The sequence below is a fragment of the Bos javanicus genome, chromosome 6, assembly GCF_032452875.1.
Source record: "Bos javanicus breed banteng chromosome 6, ARS-OSU_banteng_1.0, whole genome shotgun sequence".
In the NCBI taxonomy this organism is placed as follows: Eukaryota; Metazoa; Chordata; class Mammalia; order Artiodactyla; family Bovidae; genus Bos; species Bos javanicus.
This window is the reverse complement of record NC_083873.1, coordinates 6702743-6719141: the sequence shown is the minus strand read 5'-3', so window position 1 is coordinate 6719141 and position 16399 is coordinate 6702743. Positions and strand designations below refer to the sequence as shown.

The 16399-nt window shown below is 39.4% G+C and overlaps 2 protein-coding genes and 1 long non-coding RNA gene across 11 annotated transcripts in view; 2 read left to right on the top strand and 1 right to left on the bottom strand.

The window, feature by feature from the left end:
- LOC133249993 (uncharacterized) overlaps nucleotides 1-16399 on the bottom strand; it is a 350474-nt gene that overhangs the window by 151548 nt on the left and 182527 nt on the right. The gene's annotated exons all lie outside the window — the stretch shown is intronic.
- The window catches only part of MYOZ2 (myozenin 2), a 385146-nt gene that overhangs the window by 210296 nt on the left and 158451 nt on the right, over nucleotides 1-16399 (top strand). The gene's annotated exons all lie outside the window — the stretch shown is intronic.
- Nucleotides 1-16399, top strand: part of SYNPO2 (synaptopodin 2) — a 204923-nt gene that overhangs the window by 162832 nt on the left and 25692 nt on the right. For both annotated transcript variants that reach the window (XM_061421161.1, XM_061421160.1), the window contains exons 3-4: nucleotides 2330-3129; nucleotides 5581-7766. In XM_061421161.1, coding sequence (XP_061277145.1) covers nucleotides 2330-3129; nucleotides 5581-7766 — 2986 coding nt within the window. The remainder of the gene's footprint in view (nucleotides 1-2329; nucleotides 3130-5580; nucleotides 7767-16399) is intronic.

Genomic DNA, 16399 nt, shown 5'->3' with positions numbered 1-16399 from the left:
ATTTGCTTTTTCAAGGGATCTAATAGAAACCTTGCCAAGTGTAGTCACAGTGTTGGCCATTATTACATTTAAATCTCTGGGGTATTTGAAGTTCCGTCTTTGTAAAGGTTTAATCACATCCAAAATAGGAGAAAAACCTTTTCTAATTTATTCCCCTTTAGTGTCTTTGCTGACTTAATGAGGCCAGTCTCTTCAGAACACACTTGTAGACTAGAACATCCCCTACGAGTTCTTGTTTTGATGACTGTCATTGGGAAAGTCCTTGGTGGTTTAAAGCTGAGTCTTGGGTACAGATTTACTTTTAAAAGTAAATGGACTAGTTCTCTGCTACTTTTAATAACTGGAATCTTGATTATTATTATTTTATCTTAAATATTTTTATTTTTACAAAATAAATAAATAATTGCAGAGATTTTAAATGAAATCTCAAATTAAAATCATCCCAAAAGTAATTATCATCATCATCACCACCACCCCTACAAATCTGGATATCTGAACATTGTTTCCTGGAATTAAATATTTCTCTTGCTCATGTAACTGTCATCTGTCCCTAGAGGACAAGTGATTTACTTTTCCTGGGCTATTACCCAGAGATAGCTGGGTCAGACTATCAACATTGTCTCTATTATTGTAAATTTTATTTAAATGTTATACACACACACACACACACATAAATTTTGGAATTAAGTACCTATGTGCACTGAATGGAAATGAGCATTTTAAGGTATAAAGCTTTATTTAACCTCTAGTTCTTTTATGACTTTTATTCATGTATATCTGTCCATTTTATTTTGGCTACCAATAAATGTTAATATTTATCTGAGCCATTTGCCTGTATTACAGTCTGTAAGGCTGGAATGAATTCACACTACTCTCTTCTCAGCTTCATAATTTATTGCTAATATAATTCAAAGTGATTTAATCTACTTCCATCTCAAGACCTTCCTAAATTAAAACTCTTCCCTTTTGAAACTCTCAAATTTCAGTTGCATAGAGTGTATTCATCACTTCCTATATATGAAATATTTAATTTGCTTTCATCATGTTTTAAAAATACTATATTATAATGGGTTGTTGGTTTTTGGGGTTTTTTTGCTATTACCAGGAAGCTCTACAGATTATTTGCACAGAGAAAGTTGCATTTCATTTGATTGTTAGCTTGTGCTTTGTTTATTTTTGTTTTGCTAAATTCAGTGAAAAGCAAAGTCAAGAGTAATTATTTTGAATATTGGTCTTGAATTTTATTACTACACAAATTCTAAGGTGAATTCCTTTGAATAGAATAGAAGTATGGGCCCACTCCCTTCAATAGATGATCCTGCATTATTAGTTGGGGTACTTTTGAGGGAAAAAGAATGGGACTGAGATAGATGCTACTGCTTCTTTAAAAAATTTACAAATGTAAGAAATGAAAGCATCTCCTACAGCTGTTCTGTGAATGATGCTTCTCTTCTAAAAGCAGTTAGAGTTTAAATTAGAGTTTCATGCAAGAAGTCATTTAACCCTTAACTGACTTTGCTTCTTGCAAACACAAATTTGCAAAACCAGCTGGGAACGGGTAAGGTCAAAATAAAAAGACTGTGGTGAACAGCTGAGGGCTCCTTACCTGAGCGATTAAGGAACAGTTTGACTTCAGAGATCCTATAAGGAAAATGCTCCAAGTGACAAGTTCAAATAGAGAAGGGGAGACATTTCAGATTATAAATACTCCATGACTCAATGATTCATTGCAGCATGGAAAGGATTTCTCTTTGCACAAGAGTACTGGGCTGGGGTCCACTTATTACAAAACACATGCTCATTGGAGCTTAAAAAACAGCTTCTATTTCATTCCTTTCAAGAAAGCACAGCCTCTAAAAGGATTACTTGAGTTATCTGTATACTAATATTGCTCTGAAGCTGCTGAATATGTTTATAAAACTTTATAATGTGCAGACCTAACTCAGTCAATGAGACGTTGCAATGCTTTGTCATATTATAACAAGCATGATTATTTGAAAACACTCCAATAATTATAGGTGAAGGGCATCCATATAGCTATAACCTATACTTAAAAAAAAAGAAAAAAAAGTGAATTTAGGATGGATTCTGGTTTTATAAACTTTTGTGAGCATTTTTGCTTTGCTTTACAGACAAGTTTATTTGGAAGATCTTTAAATAATAATATAAACATGTTGCCAAGTTCTGTGTTCAAATATGTTGCAGTTGACATTTAGGAGGAAATATTTTTACTGTATTGTGTATTAGACATCATACAAGTGTCAGGAAGTTCTTTGGCAGGTGTAATACACTCTGATTTAACTGTCTGGACTAATTTTCCTGTGTGCAGACCTTCCAGTGGAATAAGTGAAACTTCGATCTCTGAAACTGAAAACAAAAACCAGGAGAATGTCACCCATGAAGGGTACGTGGAAAGTACCACCCTACAGATTCGACCAGCCACAAAGAGCCAATACAGAGAGTTCTACATTGTCCCTATCAAGAGTGGAGCTCCCCTAGCTGAGGAGCAAGCGAGTGGTGCTGGTTTTTCTGGGAGCATAAAAGAAGAAACAGGCCTGGCCCCTCACACGTCTGACTCTGAAAGTGGACGCTTACCAGAGGAGATTATCTTAAGTGAGAAGGCAGAAGCAGGGCGGCCAGGCACTGTGGTTGAGCTGCAACTGTCCCTGTCACAAGAGAGACACAGGGGCAAGAGTGCTACTGTAGTGGCTCTCCTGGGAGCAGAAAAATCTATGTCTCCTGACCCAGAGCCTAATTTACTACACGACGGGATTGTCCACATAAATTCTGCCCCCACTAGTGAGAAAGAGGACCCTCCTCTGAGGTCCAGCAAGACAATCCAGATCTCCAGTGGCCAGGAGCTGAGAGTGATCCAGGGAAATGAAGCTGCAGACACGGGGCTGCCCCGCGTGGAAGTGATCTTCGACTGCTCTGACAGGCAGAAGACAGAAGGGTGCAGGCTTCAGGCAGCAAAGGGGTGTGTGGATTCTCCAGTGGAAGGAGGGCAGTCAGAAGCACCTCCTTCTCTGGTATCCTTTGCAGTCTCATCAGAAGGCGCAGAGCAGGGAGAAGATCCACGCTCAGAAAGGGATCACAGCAGACCTCACAAGCACAGAGCGCGCCACGCACGTAAGTCCTGCCCTGGGAGCCACTGCTGGGCAGCTGGAAGGGGCTTGGGAGCTTAGGGTATTTTCCTGCTGGTTCGCCTGCCTGGATTTTTTCTTTTTAAGGTTTTTCTTATGTCTTTCATTGGCTTTTTTTTTTTTTTTTAACTAATGCACAAAATAACAAACATGAAATTGTAGAAAACACCAATTTCTGAACTGGAAGTAATAAGTTTTAACTTTGTAGTAGATTTGAATGTTTTTAATGCACTTTCTTTTCTTCCCAAAGACACGGGGACTGTTAAAGAAAATACTAAAGTTAATGTGCCTTTTTTTATTTGTCTCATATTCTATGTTAAAATAGCATTTGAGAGTCTTTGCAGTCATGTGGACGCTGAGTTTAAATGTCAAAAACTGTTGAGTTTGCTGCGGAGAGGTGTATTTAAAATACAGGCTCAACCACTGATATTAAAAGCAGATCCTCGTTTTGAAAAAAAATCATTGTGCAGCATGATGATGCTTGCAGAAGTGAGTTTGATGGACAAGGACATGTGGAATACTGAGCAGTTACATGATCCTCTCCGTTTTGTTAAGTCTTCACTAGACTGCAAAGCATCTCATCTACCTTCTAGACACAGAAGTCAATCCCCAAGGCCATGTGAAGTCATTTAAATGTCTCCCAACTCAAGATATATTTTAAAATCAAGGCCTTTTATGGTGTTTTGTTTTACCCAGGAGAGTGATCACAGAAAGACAAATGAAGATAGAAATGGCAGTTGGGTTTTATGATTTCTGTAATTTTCTTTCATGAACTTCTTAAAAACAAATTTGGAATTTCATTTAGGCATTTGAGGAGGTAAAGGTTGACTGTCAAAGACACTTGAATGTATGCGTGATACACAACAGTAATGATCTTGGTTATTCAAAGTAGTATATTAATTCTCCTAACTACTGTTATTCCTTTTAAAGCATATTTTTAGCATAACCATGTGTAGCTGAATTGACAAGTGCTGTTAATCATTCCTTATACTTTAAGCATCTGTATGCATCTTCACATTTATAGCATATTAAACAAGTGTATTAAGGCAGCACTCACATACTTTACATGTTGGCAGTGAAGTGAGCAACAACTGTGCAACTGTGACTGTCAATTTAATAGTAAGTTGTATAACACTAGTCAAAAAAGGAATTACATTTAGGAATGACCATGCTTTTTACTGTAAGTAAAATTTGATTTCTTTAAGTAAAATTTGATTACCAGTGAATTTCTCTAAGTAAAATTTCTCTAAGTAAAATTTGATTACCAGTGAATATCTATAATTTTGTTATAAAACTATTTTGATTCTATTTTATTTTTTAAAAAATTAACCATTAAGTGTGATTTTTTTCCCCAGTCACAAACAGAGGTAATTTTCAATCAAAAAAAAAAATTTTTTTAATGTCTGAAATTTTTATTTAACTCTTTTGAGGAATTCAAAAATTATTTGTGAATTATGCTTATTTTTATCGTTGACAGTGCTATAAGTTAACTTGCCACAAATTTATTTTTATAACAATAATAATTTTAAAATTAAAATATAATTTTTTGTTATTCTAAAACTGTCCGGTTCTCATTTTACATGACTTAATTTCTGTCTACCCACAGCTGTAAATGTTACTAGTAATATAATTTAAAATTTCCCCAAGATTTACACTTATTCTTGCTGCAACTAAAGTAGTATTTCCAAGAGAGCAATGCATTTATGAACAACTTTATCTAGACCACTTTGTAGCTAAAGTTTCTTAAATATAGTCACAATAACTTTATACTCTGAATTATTGTTAGTCATTGATTCAGTACCTTCAATTATTATTCATTACATTTTAAAATTTATTTTGATTTAGTAGCTGTGAATGCAAAGACTTTGGGGGAATGGGAAACTAAAAGAAAAAAGAAAACCTAAATATTTAAACTCATTACATGAAAAGATTTAAGTAAACAATATTTTCTTATTTCTCCCTCCTTCCTTTCTAAAATGCTTGGAAATGTTTTATATCAACATTTTATTTTTAAAATGTGAAAATGCAAGGTATGTCCTAAGTTGTTTTTGGAAAATATTATGTCCTTAAATTATTTCCATTGTAATTTTAATTACATCCAATTAACCGACATTTATTTTCCAGTGTTTATTGTTAAAGTTTAAGGAGCTATACAGAAACAAATTATGAGACATATTCTAATCAATATAAAAATGTATTTGTAGAAAAAAATGAAGTGATATATATGCAAGTTATATCTATATCATCATATATATCAATATAGAAGTAAACATTTTGAAAGAAGAAAGAGAAATGAGTTGGACTGCATCACAATTTAGTACCCAATTGTAAACATGTTTTTTCTGTATTTATTTTCCCCCAGGAGAGTTGATTTCTGGGTTGCTATGCAGTCTTCCTTGAACTTATCAACTCAATGTAATCTTTGTATTTTCCCTAGGGCTCAGGAGGAGTGAAAGCTTATCAGAAAAGCAGGTGAAAGAAGCAAAATCTAAATGCAAAAGCATTGCCCTCCTTCTGACAGATGCCCCCAACCCCAACTCCAAGGGGGTGTTGATGTTTAAGAAGCGTCGTCGGAGGGCCAGGAAATACACACTAGTCAGCTACGGGACTGGGGAACTTGAGCGAGAGGCAGAGGAGGAGGAGGAAGAGGGCGACAAAGAGGATCCATGTGAAGTAGCATTTCTGGGTGCAAGCGAATCGGAGGTGGATGAAGAGCTGTTGTCTGACACTGAGGACAACACACAAGTTGCAAACTTTGACTGGGATTCTGGTCTAGTGGACATTGAAAAGAAACTGAGCAGAGGGGACAAGATGGAGATGTTGCCAGACACCACAGGCAAGGGGGCCCTCATGTTTGCCAAGAGGAGGGAGAGAATGGATCAGATCACAGCCCAAAAAGAGGAGGAGAGAGCGGTTGGAGTGCCAAGCAGAGAACCAGATGCTGCCCAGACAGATGGCCTGAGAACCGTGACGTCTTACCAAAGGAAGGAAGAGGAGTCAGTGAGAGTGCAGAGCTCTGTGAGCAAAAGCTACATTGAGGTGAGCCATGGTCTTGGCCATGTGCCCCAACAGAATGGCTTCACTGGGGTGTCTGAGACAGCAGAAGCTCAGAGGATGATCCCTGTGAATAGAACAGCCAAGCCCTTCCCGGGGTCTGGGAACCAGCCGGCAACCCCCTTCTCTCCAAGCCGAAACGTGACAAGTCCTATCGCTGACTTTCCTGCGCCTCCACCTTACTCTGCAGTCACACCCCCACCTGAAACCTTCTCCAGAGCAGTGTCGAGTCCAACAGCTGGCCCAGCACCGCCCCCTCCGTGGCCCCAGCCTGCCCCATGGTCCCAGCCGGCCTTTTACGATTCATCTGAACGAATAGCTTCCAGGGATGAAAGGATTGCGGTGCCAGCAAAAAGAACGGGGATATTGCAAGAGGCCAAAAGGAGAAGCACGACAAAACCCATGTTCACTTTTAAAGAGCCCAAAGTCAGCCCCAATCCTGAACTCTTGTCACTTCTTCAAAATTCTGAGGGCAAAAAGGGCCCTGGAGCGGGAGCAGATTCCGGACCTGAAGAAGACTACCTCAGTTTAGGAGCAGAGGCTTGTAACTTCATGCAAGGCTCCTCTGCAAAACAGAAGACCCCGCCTCCTGTCGCTCCAAAGCCTGCTGTCAAGTCCTCATCCTCCCAACCAGTCACTCCGGTTTCTCCAGTCTGGTCGCCAGGAGTGGCTCCAGCGCAACCTCCTGCCTTCCCCACATCCAACCCGTCACATGGCACCGTGGTCTCCTCCATCAAAATCGCGCAGCCTTCTTATGCTCCCGCCCGGCCTGCAAGCGCTCTCAACCTGGCTGGTCCTTTCAAAGGCCCGCAGGCAGCGGTAGCCAGCCGGAACTATACTCCCAAGCCAGCAGCTCCCACACCGACAGTGAACACTGCTCATGCTGGTGCGGTGGGACCATCCAATGAGCTTCCAGGAATGAGTGGGAAAGGAGCCCAGCTCTTTGCTAAGAGGCAGTCAAGGATGGAGAAGTACGTGGTAGATTCGGACACCGTGCAGGCCCACGCTGCCCGGGCTCATTCTCCCACCCCGTCTCTCCCGGCCGGTTGGAAGTACTCCTCCAATGTCCGAGCGCCTCCGCCTGTGGCCTACAATCCTATCCACTCCCCCTCCTACCCACCGGCTGCTGTCAAGTCTCAGCCATCAGGCCTACAGGCCTCCAAGACAGGCAAGAAAAAGGGCAAGAAACCCCTCAATGCTTTGGATGTCATGAAGCACCAACCCTATCAGCTTAATGCGTCCTTGTTTACTTTCCAACCTCCGGATGCGAAGGACGGCCTCCCCGCAAAGCCATCGGTCAAGGCCAGTTCAGTGCCAGCTGCGAAGCAAGCTCTTCCTCCTCGGCCAGTGAACGCTGGCTCGCCCACTAATGTTCAGGCCTCCTCTGTGTACTCTGTGCCAGCCTATACCTCTCCGCCCTCCTTCTTTGCTGAGGTCACCTCACCAGTCAGCGCTTCCCCAGTGCCCGTGGCCATCCCCACCTCTCCAAAGCAGGAATCAGCCTCAACATCTTACTTTGTGGCACCAAGGCCAAAGTTCTCAGCAAAGAAGAGCGGTGTCACAGTTCAGGTGTGGAAACCATCTGTGGTGGAAGAGTAATCTTTTAGTCGAAGCTGAGTGTCCACTTTGCTTGAAACGAATTGTTTGCGGTGTTAACTTGAGTCCCAGAGAATGCCTAGCAAGTCCTCAACTTACTTAATTTCAGATGTCACCTCCCAATCTGGGTCCAAGCAGAATATTTTTAATGAGTCAGAAATCTAACTCAGATTGACTTAAAACATATTTATCTTCATTGCACACTTAAAAAAAATCTGGGAGCACCCCCAAATAAACATGGGCCATTGTATTAAGTAAGCAGGATACTTAGGGTTTATGCATTTAGCCACAAGACAGTGATCAGTGTTATCAACATTAGGACACAGTCTTTATGTGACAGAACAGCTGTGTTCCTACAGTGAAAAGGTTCGATTGTAGTGAAAATATAACATGTATTGACTGACGTTTCCTTTCTAAGTAGTGCTTTATCTCTATTACTAGTATTAAGGGATAAGAAATTTATTGAGGACAGGGATCAGCTCTGGTCTGTCAACCTCAGCCACCTGTTTGATGTCACAGAGAACTTGGGGATTGTTGGAATGTACATAGTTTAGTAAGGTGGATAAGAAAGAGGGGATTAATAATTACAGAGTACTTGTTATCTACCAGGCTCCTTGCCAGATGTTATATATATATTAGCTTATTTCAAAGACTTCTTTAAAGTGAACTGGATGGGCAAGAGGGATAATTATTCTTAGAGGTTGATTCCCATCCTCCCTCCCCAATTACTTAAGAAACTCAGTGAGTACATCTCCAATTGCCCATGAAAGCATAAGTTTGTTTTCCTCAGCTGAGGCAAGCGGTAGAGTACATTATAAAGGAGGAATGAAAAAAAGGTGAGTAGGCTTCAGATAAAGGCACATGTGTGACCATTGTTTTCCTTTTGGAAATCATGTGATTGGGAGATTACTGACTCTGGGTTACTGAAGGGTTACTGACTCTGGGGGCTGACTGTGAAGCACAAGGAACCCCATGTATGTGGAGGCCGTAAGGTGAGAACACACAGTTATTAGCATCATTTCTGAGTGACCTCACGGATTTTTTTCTTCTGTTTATTTTTTCTTTCTGACCACTGCTTCTCCCACTGTTCCTTGCAATTCTATTCTTGCACCTTCATTTTATTATTTATATTTGATGGACCAGGAGGATTAAAGCAAGGTTACCTTGTAAATTTGGATTGGTCACACACCATGTCATCATCCACCTGGCTCTGAAGTCAATAATGTTACTGACAGTAAACCTGAAGACCTTTCTCATATCTATTTTAAGTCCAAGTCTGACCAATCATGGAAACTATTCAACATGAATTAATGTAGAGAACCACAAAGGATTTTTGACAACTCCAAGGAAAACCATCTTCTCAATAGAAGAGATATGTCTAGAGACTTCTCATAAAAGCTTGCCTGGTGTGAGGGTACATGGTACCATGTTAATCCTCTGAAAATATCTGTATTCCTGTTCTTTTTCTGCTGTCACTGTCAATCTGCTATATTTTCACTATCCTATTAAAGTATTACTATCTTCTTTATCTGTTCAATGTATTTTAAAAAAAATCCCTGTATGAACTGTTCTAAGTCATTTTTTCTGATATTTCACTTATATCACTCTCCAAATATCTGAGTTTCTTTTTTGTGAACATTTCCACTTCTCTGTACATTGCAAAACTGCAAGCCATAGGTATTTCTATGATATAACACAGAGGAGAATTAAGTTAGTTACAGAACAATGGGCCTTATTCTTTTTCTCTGGAAAATCTTCTATTGGCTTTGATGGCAATTTACCTAGAGGTCAGAACCACAGGATGTAGCTTGGTCTCTTTTTTTGCCTTTTTGGGAAATCAATTAGGAAGATTCATACAGGATAAAGGAAAAAGCAGTCTATCCATTATATAATACTATTGTTTGTTACTTGTTCCCTGCAAAGGAAGTCTGTTGAATGCTTTGCATTTTGCATTCTTTTCTAATAGAACAACCAAAAAAGGCATCTTAAAGTGAAGCAGGAAAGGAGATCATTTTTATAACTTTGCATTCTTAACACAGCATTTAAAGAACGGCACGAATTAGGGAGAAGACAGTGGAACACAAGGTAGTCAATTTGAGTCCTCTGGTTCAAAAGTATCCTAGAATGGTAATGACCCACAAGTATTCCCAGTTGTCCAGTGGTTTGTGGTATGTAGGAATGAGGAGTGTTTGGGGTCTGTTTCCTGTAGGACAGGTGGCCATCTGAGCAGAGCTACTATTTGGAGTTGATGACTGAAGACACAACTAACATGGCTGGGACTGTCATGGGGTTCCCAAAAAGCTTCTAAGAAGCATGGCAGGTATGCAGTCAAAGCATCCACAACTTCAACTGGGAGCTGGTAACATAGCTCTCATCTGGAACCATACAGTCCCAAATTATGGAAAAGGCAGGGAATCTTCCAGAATTGTATCCACAGCAGAGTCTAACTTGATCCTGAGAGATGAGGGCATGGAAGGGAGAAGGACTAAGCCAACTCCCGGGAGGAAAAGAGATTTCTTTGTCTTTTTTCCCCAGCCAGGGAGCCCCTGGGAACTTGGATGCAGAATAAGCTGGGTGTGTCACCTCTCAGGTTGGAGTTCTGGAAATGATGTCAGTGTGGCAGGTGGGAGACTTAGGACTCATGACATCAGCTTCCTTCCCACTGGACACCCTTTGAACTCTGGGTGTTGTTGTCTGTTTTTGGTAGCAGATGTTTCAGTTGGTTAGTTGACTGGTTTGAGGGTATGAGGAGGCAGTTTTTGTTTGGTTTTTAGGATATTGCCTTTATCCTTGTCCTTTGTTAGCTTACTTTCTGTGCAGAACACCTATGAAGTCAAGTTTTCATCACCGACACAATGGCAACGTTCATTTACTGAGTGCTTGTGTTATGTTAGGCGCCTTATATACATTATATGGTTTACAGGCACTGGAATATAAAATAAAATATAACGACAGTCACTGACTTCCTACAAGACCTTATGCAAATTTCTTTCCACCAGTGTCCCCTTAATAATGTCTCAAACCTTTCTTCCTGGAATGTTGTACCGTACTGAGTACAGCACACAAGACCAGATATTCTAAGAAGAAAGGTGCTTTGTAAATTTAAGTACACATATTCCTCTCAATCCTATAGGAGGGCAGATTGAATCACAGAAGTCTTAAGGTTGGGGATCTGACCATTGCCACTTTGATCTTAGAACAGTTACAGCTTTATTTCTAATATTTCAATAATAAACACATTCTTTTTTGACAGAAAAAAAATCACACTGTTTCTGCATTTTGCATATTCATTGATAGTATAAAGCATACATTTTTAGGAATATGTTTTATAAGACACAATGGGGCTGTCATTTTGAAGCATGTAAAAGCTTGTACTTCAAAATATTTCTAGTATGATTTTTAATGATAACATGTATCTCATTTAATCTTCACAAGAAGCAACTCATCTGAACTATAGGAAAATTGATCTGAGTTACAATAGTTCTTGAGACTATGCCAGCGTTCTTTAACTCTTCTAGATAGTGCTGAGTCCTTTCAGAACGTGGGTTTCATAGGGCTGCTGAATATTACCACCCAGCTGAATTCTAGCCTGGCAGCAAGAGTCACATCTGAGATATCAAGAGCGAATGATCTGTGTTTAAAGGGAATGGACTAACTTATGCAGGACCACTGCTTTGTTTAGTTACTAGCTTGAAAAATCTTTGAAGGCCGTTTTCCGCTGACAGGCATATCATACACTCTGACTGCAGCACTTTCACAGAAGTCTCTTGAGAACACAAGAAGACACGCGGCTGTTAGTGTCTGAGTTTGGATTTAATCTTCCAAACAAAAGTCCCTTGCTGTGTATCATTCAATCCAGTTATATATTCAAGAACCTGCAAGCACCCGGGTGAATTCCTGAAATCTATTGCTATTTTATGAGTCACCACTGGCCAAGCAGGAAGGGTATTTGAAGTCATGGTCATCAAAAAGAAGTGATTGTTTTCTAAAAAGCTAAATGCTTAAAATGCTTCCAGAGGGAAGCAGTGGGCTGTGTTCTCATTCCCTCTTAAAATCAGAGTTGTTGAGTTTGTTATAAAAATTGTTAAAAGTTCATGAGAAAAATATGTAAATTCTGAGAACCAACATCATATTCCCAGAAGCACTGACCCTTGCTGGTCTCAAGTGCCCTTATCACTGGACTCTGGGGGACATAAAGACTCATGTAACACTTCGGTGCCACTGAGTTTGTCAACAAGTATTCTGGGAAAAAGCAGAATTGAATTCTTCTGTAGACTTCCCACCAGGATTGGCCAAAAGCCATAAAACAAGCTCGTAAATTCCCACAGGACCCAAACACAAGGCAAAATTGCTAAAAGAGGCTAGTCTGAGTTAGAAAAGAAAAAGGAAAAAAATTACAGACCATCCTGTGGGACATCGGGCCAATAACAGCCAAAAGCCCCCAAATCAGATTATCTTTTCCTTGATGTTATCAGGTACAGCCAGTTTCTTAAATTTAAAAAAAAAAAAGAACGTTTCCATGGTATGTATATTTTTATACTGAATTACCATTTGGCACTTGGAAATCATAGACCTTACTACTCAGAAACAACTGAATGAAGAGAAATTTAATTTATAAATATCAAATCCTGTCAGATATTTCTCAGATTCCTGATTTTATCAGAGCTATGCCAGCTAATAAAGTATTTCTTAAGCATAAAAAGTTAGACTTCTACACGATCCTATAGTTTAAATAGTTGTTATTGATATACAGAATTTCATAAGTTTTCCTTTTTTTGGTTCTAAATGTAAAGTTCCTCATGTTTACCTCTGTTTATACCTCATTCTTTTGTTTATCTAAATCATGTGTGCTTCATGACTTATGAAATACATTCAGGGCCCCTAATAAAAGTAATCACAAAGACCTACTTTCCAGCCAACACTTCTTCCTCTGTGCTGTGCTCAGTCGCTCAACTGTGTCTAGCTCTTTGCAACCCCGTGGACTGTAGCCCACCAGGCTCCTCTGTCCATAGGGGTTCCTCAGGCAAGAATACTAGAGTGGGTTGCCATGCCCTCCTCCAGGGGATCTTCCCAACCCAGAGATCGAACTCAGGTTTTCCACATTCCAGGTGGATTCTTTACAGTCTAAGCTACCAGGGAAGCCCCTTCTTCCTCTACCTGGTAATGGTAATAATAATATTTAAAATAATAACATTCCAATATACCATGGAGGAATCCTGCCTTCATAGCCCCTACTTCTTGAGCTTCCTGATAACTATTATTAGTTGTTCATGGAATATAAACACAGATCACAATTAGCTCTAAGTTGAAAAGAAATGCACATTTGAGGAATAAATTAAGAAAAATTTTCTTCTTGGAAGTAAATATCAAAAAAACAGTAAGTATTTTAAATTGTTCTTCAGGAGACATTTTAGAAGTCAGAGTCTTTGATATCTTTAGTTAGTGGAATGATCTGTTCTCGAGACCATACAAAGACCCTGAGTTTAGATTACAGTGCAAGTACAGATGACATGGGTGGGGATGTAAGCTTTAACAGTCATTCACACAATCTCATAAGATCTCAGGAAAAGATAGGGTGAGGGGATGATGTATTAAGTTTCTACTAAAACCCAGAAATGGTGTTAAATATCTTATGTAAATTATAATACCTAACATTAACTGAGCACAAACTTTGGGCCCTGAATTGTGCCAAGTACCTTCATAGATTCTCTCTTTTTTAAAAAAATGGAGATATAATTGACATATAACATTTTATTAATATTAGTTTCAGGTGTACAATATAATAATTTGATATTAGTATATATTGCGAATTGATCATCAAAGTTAAGCCCAGCTATAACATCCTTTATCACACATAGTTACAAATTTCTTTTTCTTATGATAAGAACTTTTAAAATCTACTCTCTTAGCAACTTTCAAATATACAATACAGTATTCTTAACTATGGGCTTCCCTGGTGGCTCAGATGGTAAAGAATATGCCTGCAATGTGGCAGATCCAGGTTCAATCCCTGGGTTGGGAAGACACCCTGGAGAAAGGAATGCTCACCCACTCCCACATTCTTGCCTGGAGAATTCTATGGACAGAGAGCCTGGCAGGCTACAGTCCATTTGGTCACAATGAGTCAGACATGACAGCAACTAACTTTTCCACTTTTTTTTCATTGTTAATTGCAGTCACCATGCTACACAATATCCCCAGGACTTATTTATTTCATAACTGGTAGTTTGTGCCTTTAACCACCTTCACCCATTTTGCCCGCCCACACCTCCACCCCTCTGGTAACCACCACAGATTATCTTTTATAATCAGCAGTCCTTGTGAAATAGGTATCACCATAATCCTCAGTTTATAGATGGGATTCTGAGGCACAAACAGGCTGAATATCTTGCCCAAGACCACACAGTATTAACTAGCGGACCCTGGATTTCATGTCGACCTACACCCTTAACCAATGACACTGTGATTTAATTTACTCCTCAGAATTACCCTGAAAGTGAAGGGACTATTACTTCCATTTCATAGGTGAGGTATCTGAAGCTCAGAGAGGCTAACCAACGTGTCTGGCAATCATTAAGCTTACAAGTAGTGGGCTAGGGTTGGAACTACATACTTCGCTGACATCCAAGCCCAGGCTCTCCCTTCAGTACGACATGGTTTCCATAGTCTCATTAGACCCCGGAATCCCACTCTCTGAGACCTGTTAATAGTATCTTCACCAAACTATCCACCAACAGCCTACTCTGTGTATGCTTAATGGATGCATATGTTGAGTGACATTAGAAAGTACCCCATTACTTTCATAAGATTGCTTATAAAATCAGATGCTATAATAACATGTTGAAAGTGAAAAACAGTCTAAAAAGAAGCCTCTGTTTTATAAGTGGAAATAGATTTGACAGTGATTTTGTATTTTTGAATTCCCCAAATTCTTTCACTTTTCTTTCAGGATGAAAAGGTGATATTTATGGGCTGAGGATAGTGAGGAATGGCATTTGAAAAAAAAAAAAAATCTAAGGCTCTACATAAAAGGAAGTGCTACCCTTCATGCCTTTCCCACTAAAAGTAATTCAGGGAACTTTCTTATCATGATGAATCAGCACCCAGCTTGGCTTGCTACTAAACCAATAAGAACTAGAGATATTTCAACAAGGATAATTCTAAACAGAATAATGCTGACAGAGTCACAAGTTTTCAGTGTTTCAAATATATCTAAAAATGTAGTCGTCACTGGAATCTTGGAGTTCCATGAAGTCTCTTTTGGCTGAACTCGCACGCATTCACCCTGGGTATGGATGAGGCAGCAAACCTTTCTTGCTGCAACATCCTCAGTGGAAGTTTTCTCAAAAGGTTATTTCTGTCAAAAAGTTCCCAGAAAGGGCAGTTTTATACCATATATTTTTCTAGTAGTTCTTTGTTTTTTTAGCTTTGGGTTTTTGTTTGTTTGTCTTTGTTTTAAACTATGTCTAATTGTCATTTTGAAAACATCTCCTAAAGAACTAGTGTAAATTTCAAGGAGAAAAGATGTGAACTTCTAAGTTACTCATAAAAACAAAACAAAACAAAACAAAACCCCTCATAAATTGTGGAAAGTTTCACTGCCTTAATTTAAAATTGTAGAGCCATTAATAAAGTGATATTTTGAGGGCTTACTATATGCTAGGTGCCATTCTAAATACTTAACAAATATTAGCTTTCACAGTCATCACAAAATGCTTAGCATATGAAGAAAGTACCATTATCATGCTATTTTACAGATGAGAAAATACAGTAAAGATAAGGAAATTGTCCAAATGATGGGGCTGATCAAGACCCAACAGACTCCAGAGCCCTTCTCTAATCAAATCACATGGCTACATTACTGCCCTTGATCACAAAAAGACAAAGTCACTATATATATAAAAGAAGTTGCTCATCAGAGGCAATAAGCTACACCTATCTCAGGAATAACTCAAAACCTTCTAAATCAAAGAAAAGTTGAAAAAGCTTTGGTAGCCCCAAATGATAGACACTTTTGAACAGGTACAAGGGGAGAACTATGGTTTTTATTTCCATCAGACTTTTGGCTTATAACTCAAGAACACTGGGGGAAGCTTAATATTTTGCTTGTTACCATTGATCGGTTCATTTCAGTTCAGTTGCTCAATTGTGTCCAACTCTTTGTGACCCCATGAACTGCAGCACGCCAGGCCTCCCTGTCCATCACCAACTCCTGGAGTTTACTCAAACTCATGTCCACTAAGTTGGTGATGCCATCCAACCATCTCATCCTCTGTTGTCCCCTTCTCCTCCTCCCCTCAATCTTTCCCAGCATCAGGGTCTTTTCAAATGAGTCAGCTCTTCACATCAGGTGGCCAAAGCATTGGAGTCTCACCTTCAACATCAGTTCTTTCAATGGACACTCAGGACTGATCTCCTTTGGGATGGACTGGTTGGATCTCCTTGCAGTCCAAGGGACTCTCAAGAGTCTTCTCCAACACCGTGGTTCAAAAGCATCAATTCTTCAGCACTCAGCTTTCTTTATAGTCCAATTCTCACATCCATACATGACTACTGGAAAAACCATAGCCTTGACTAGACGAACCTTTGCTGACAAAGTAATGTCC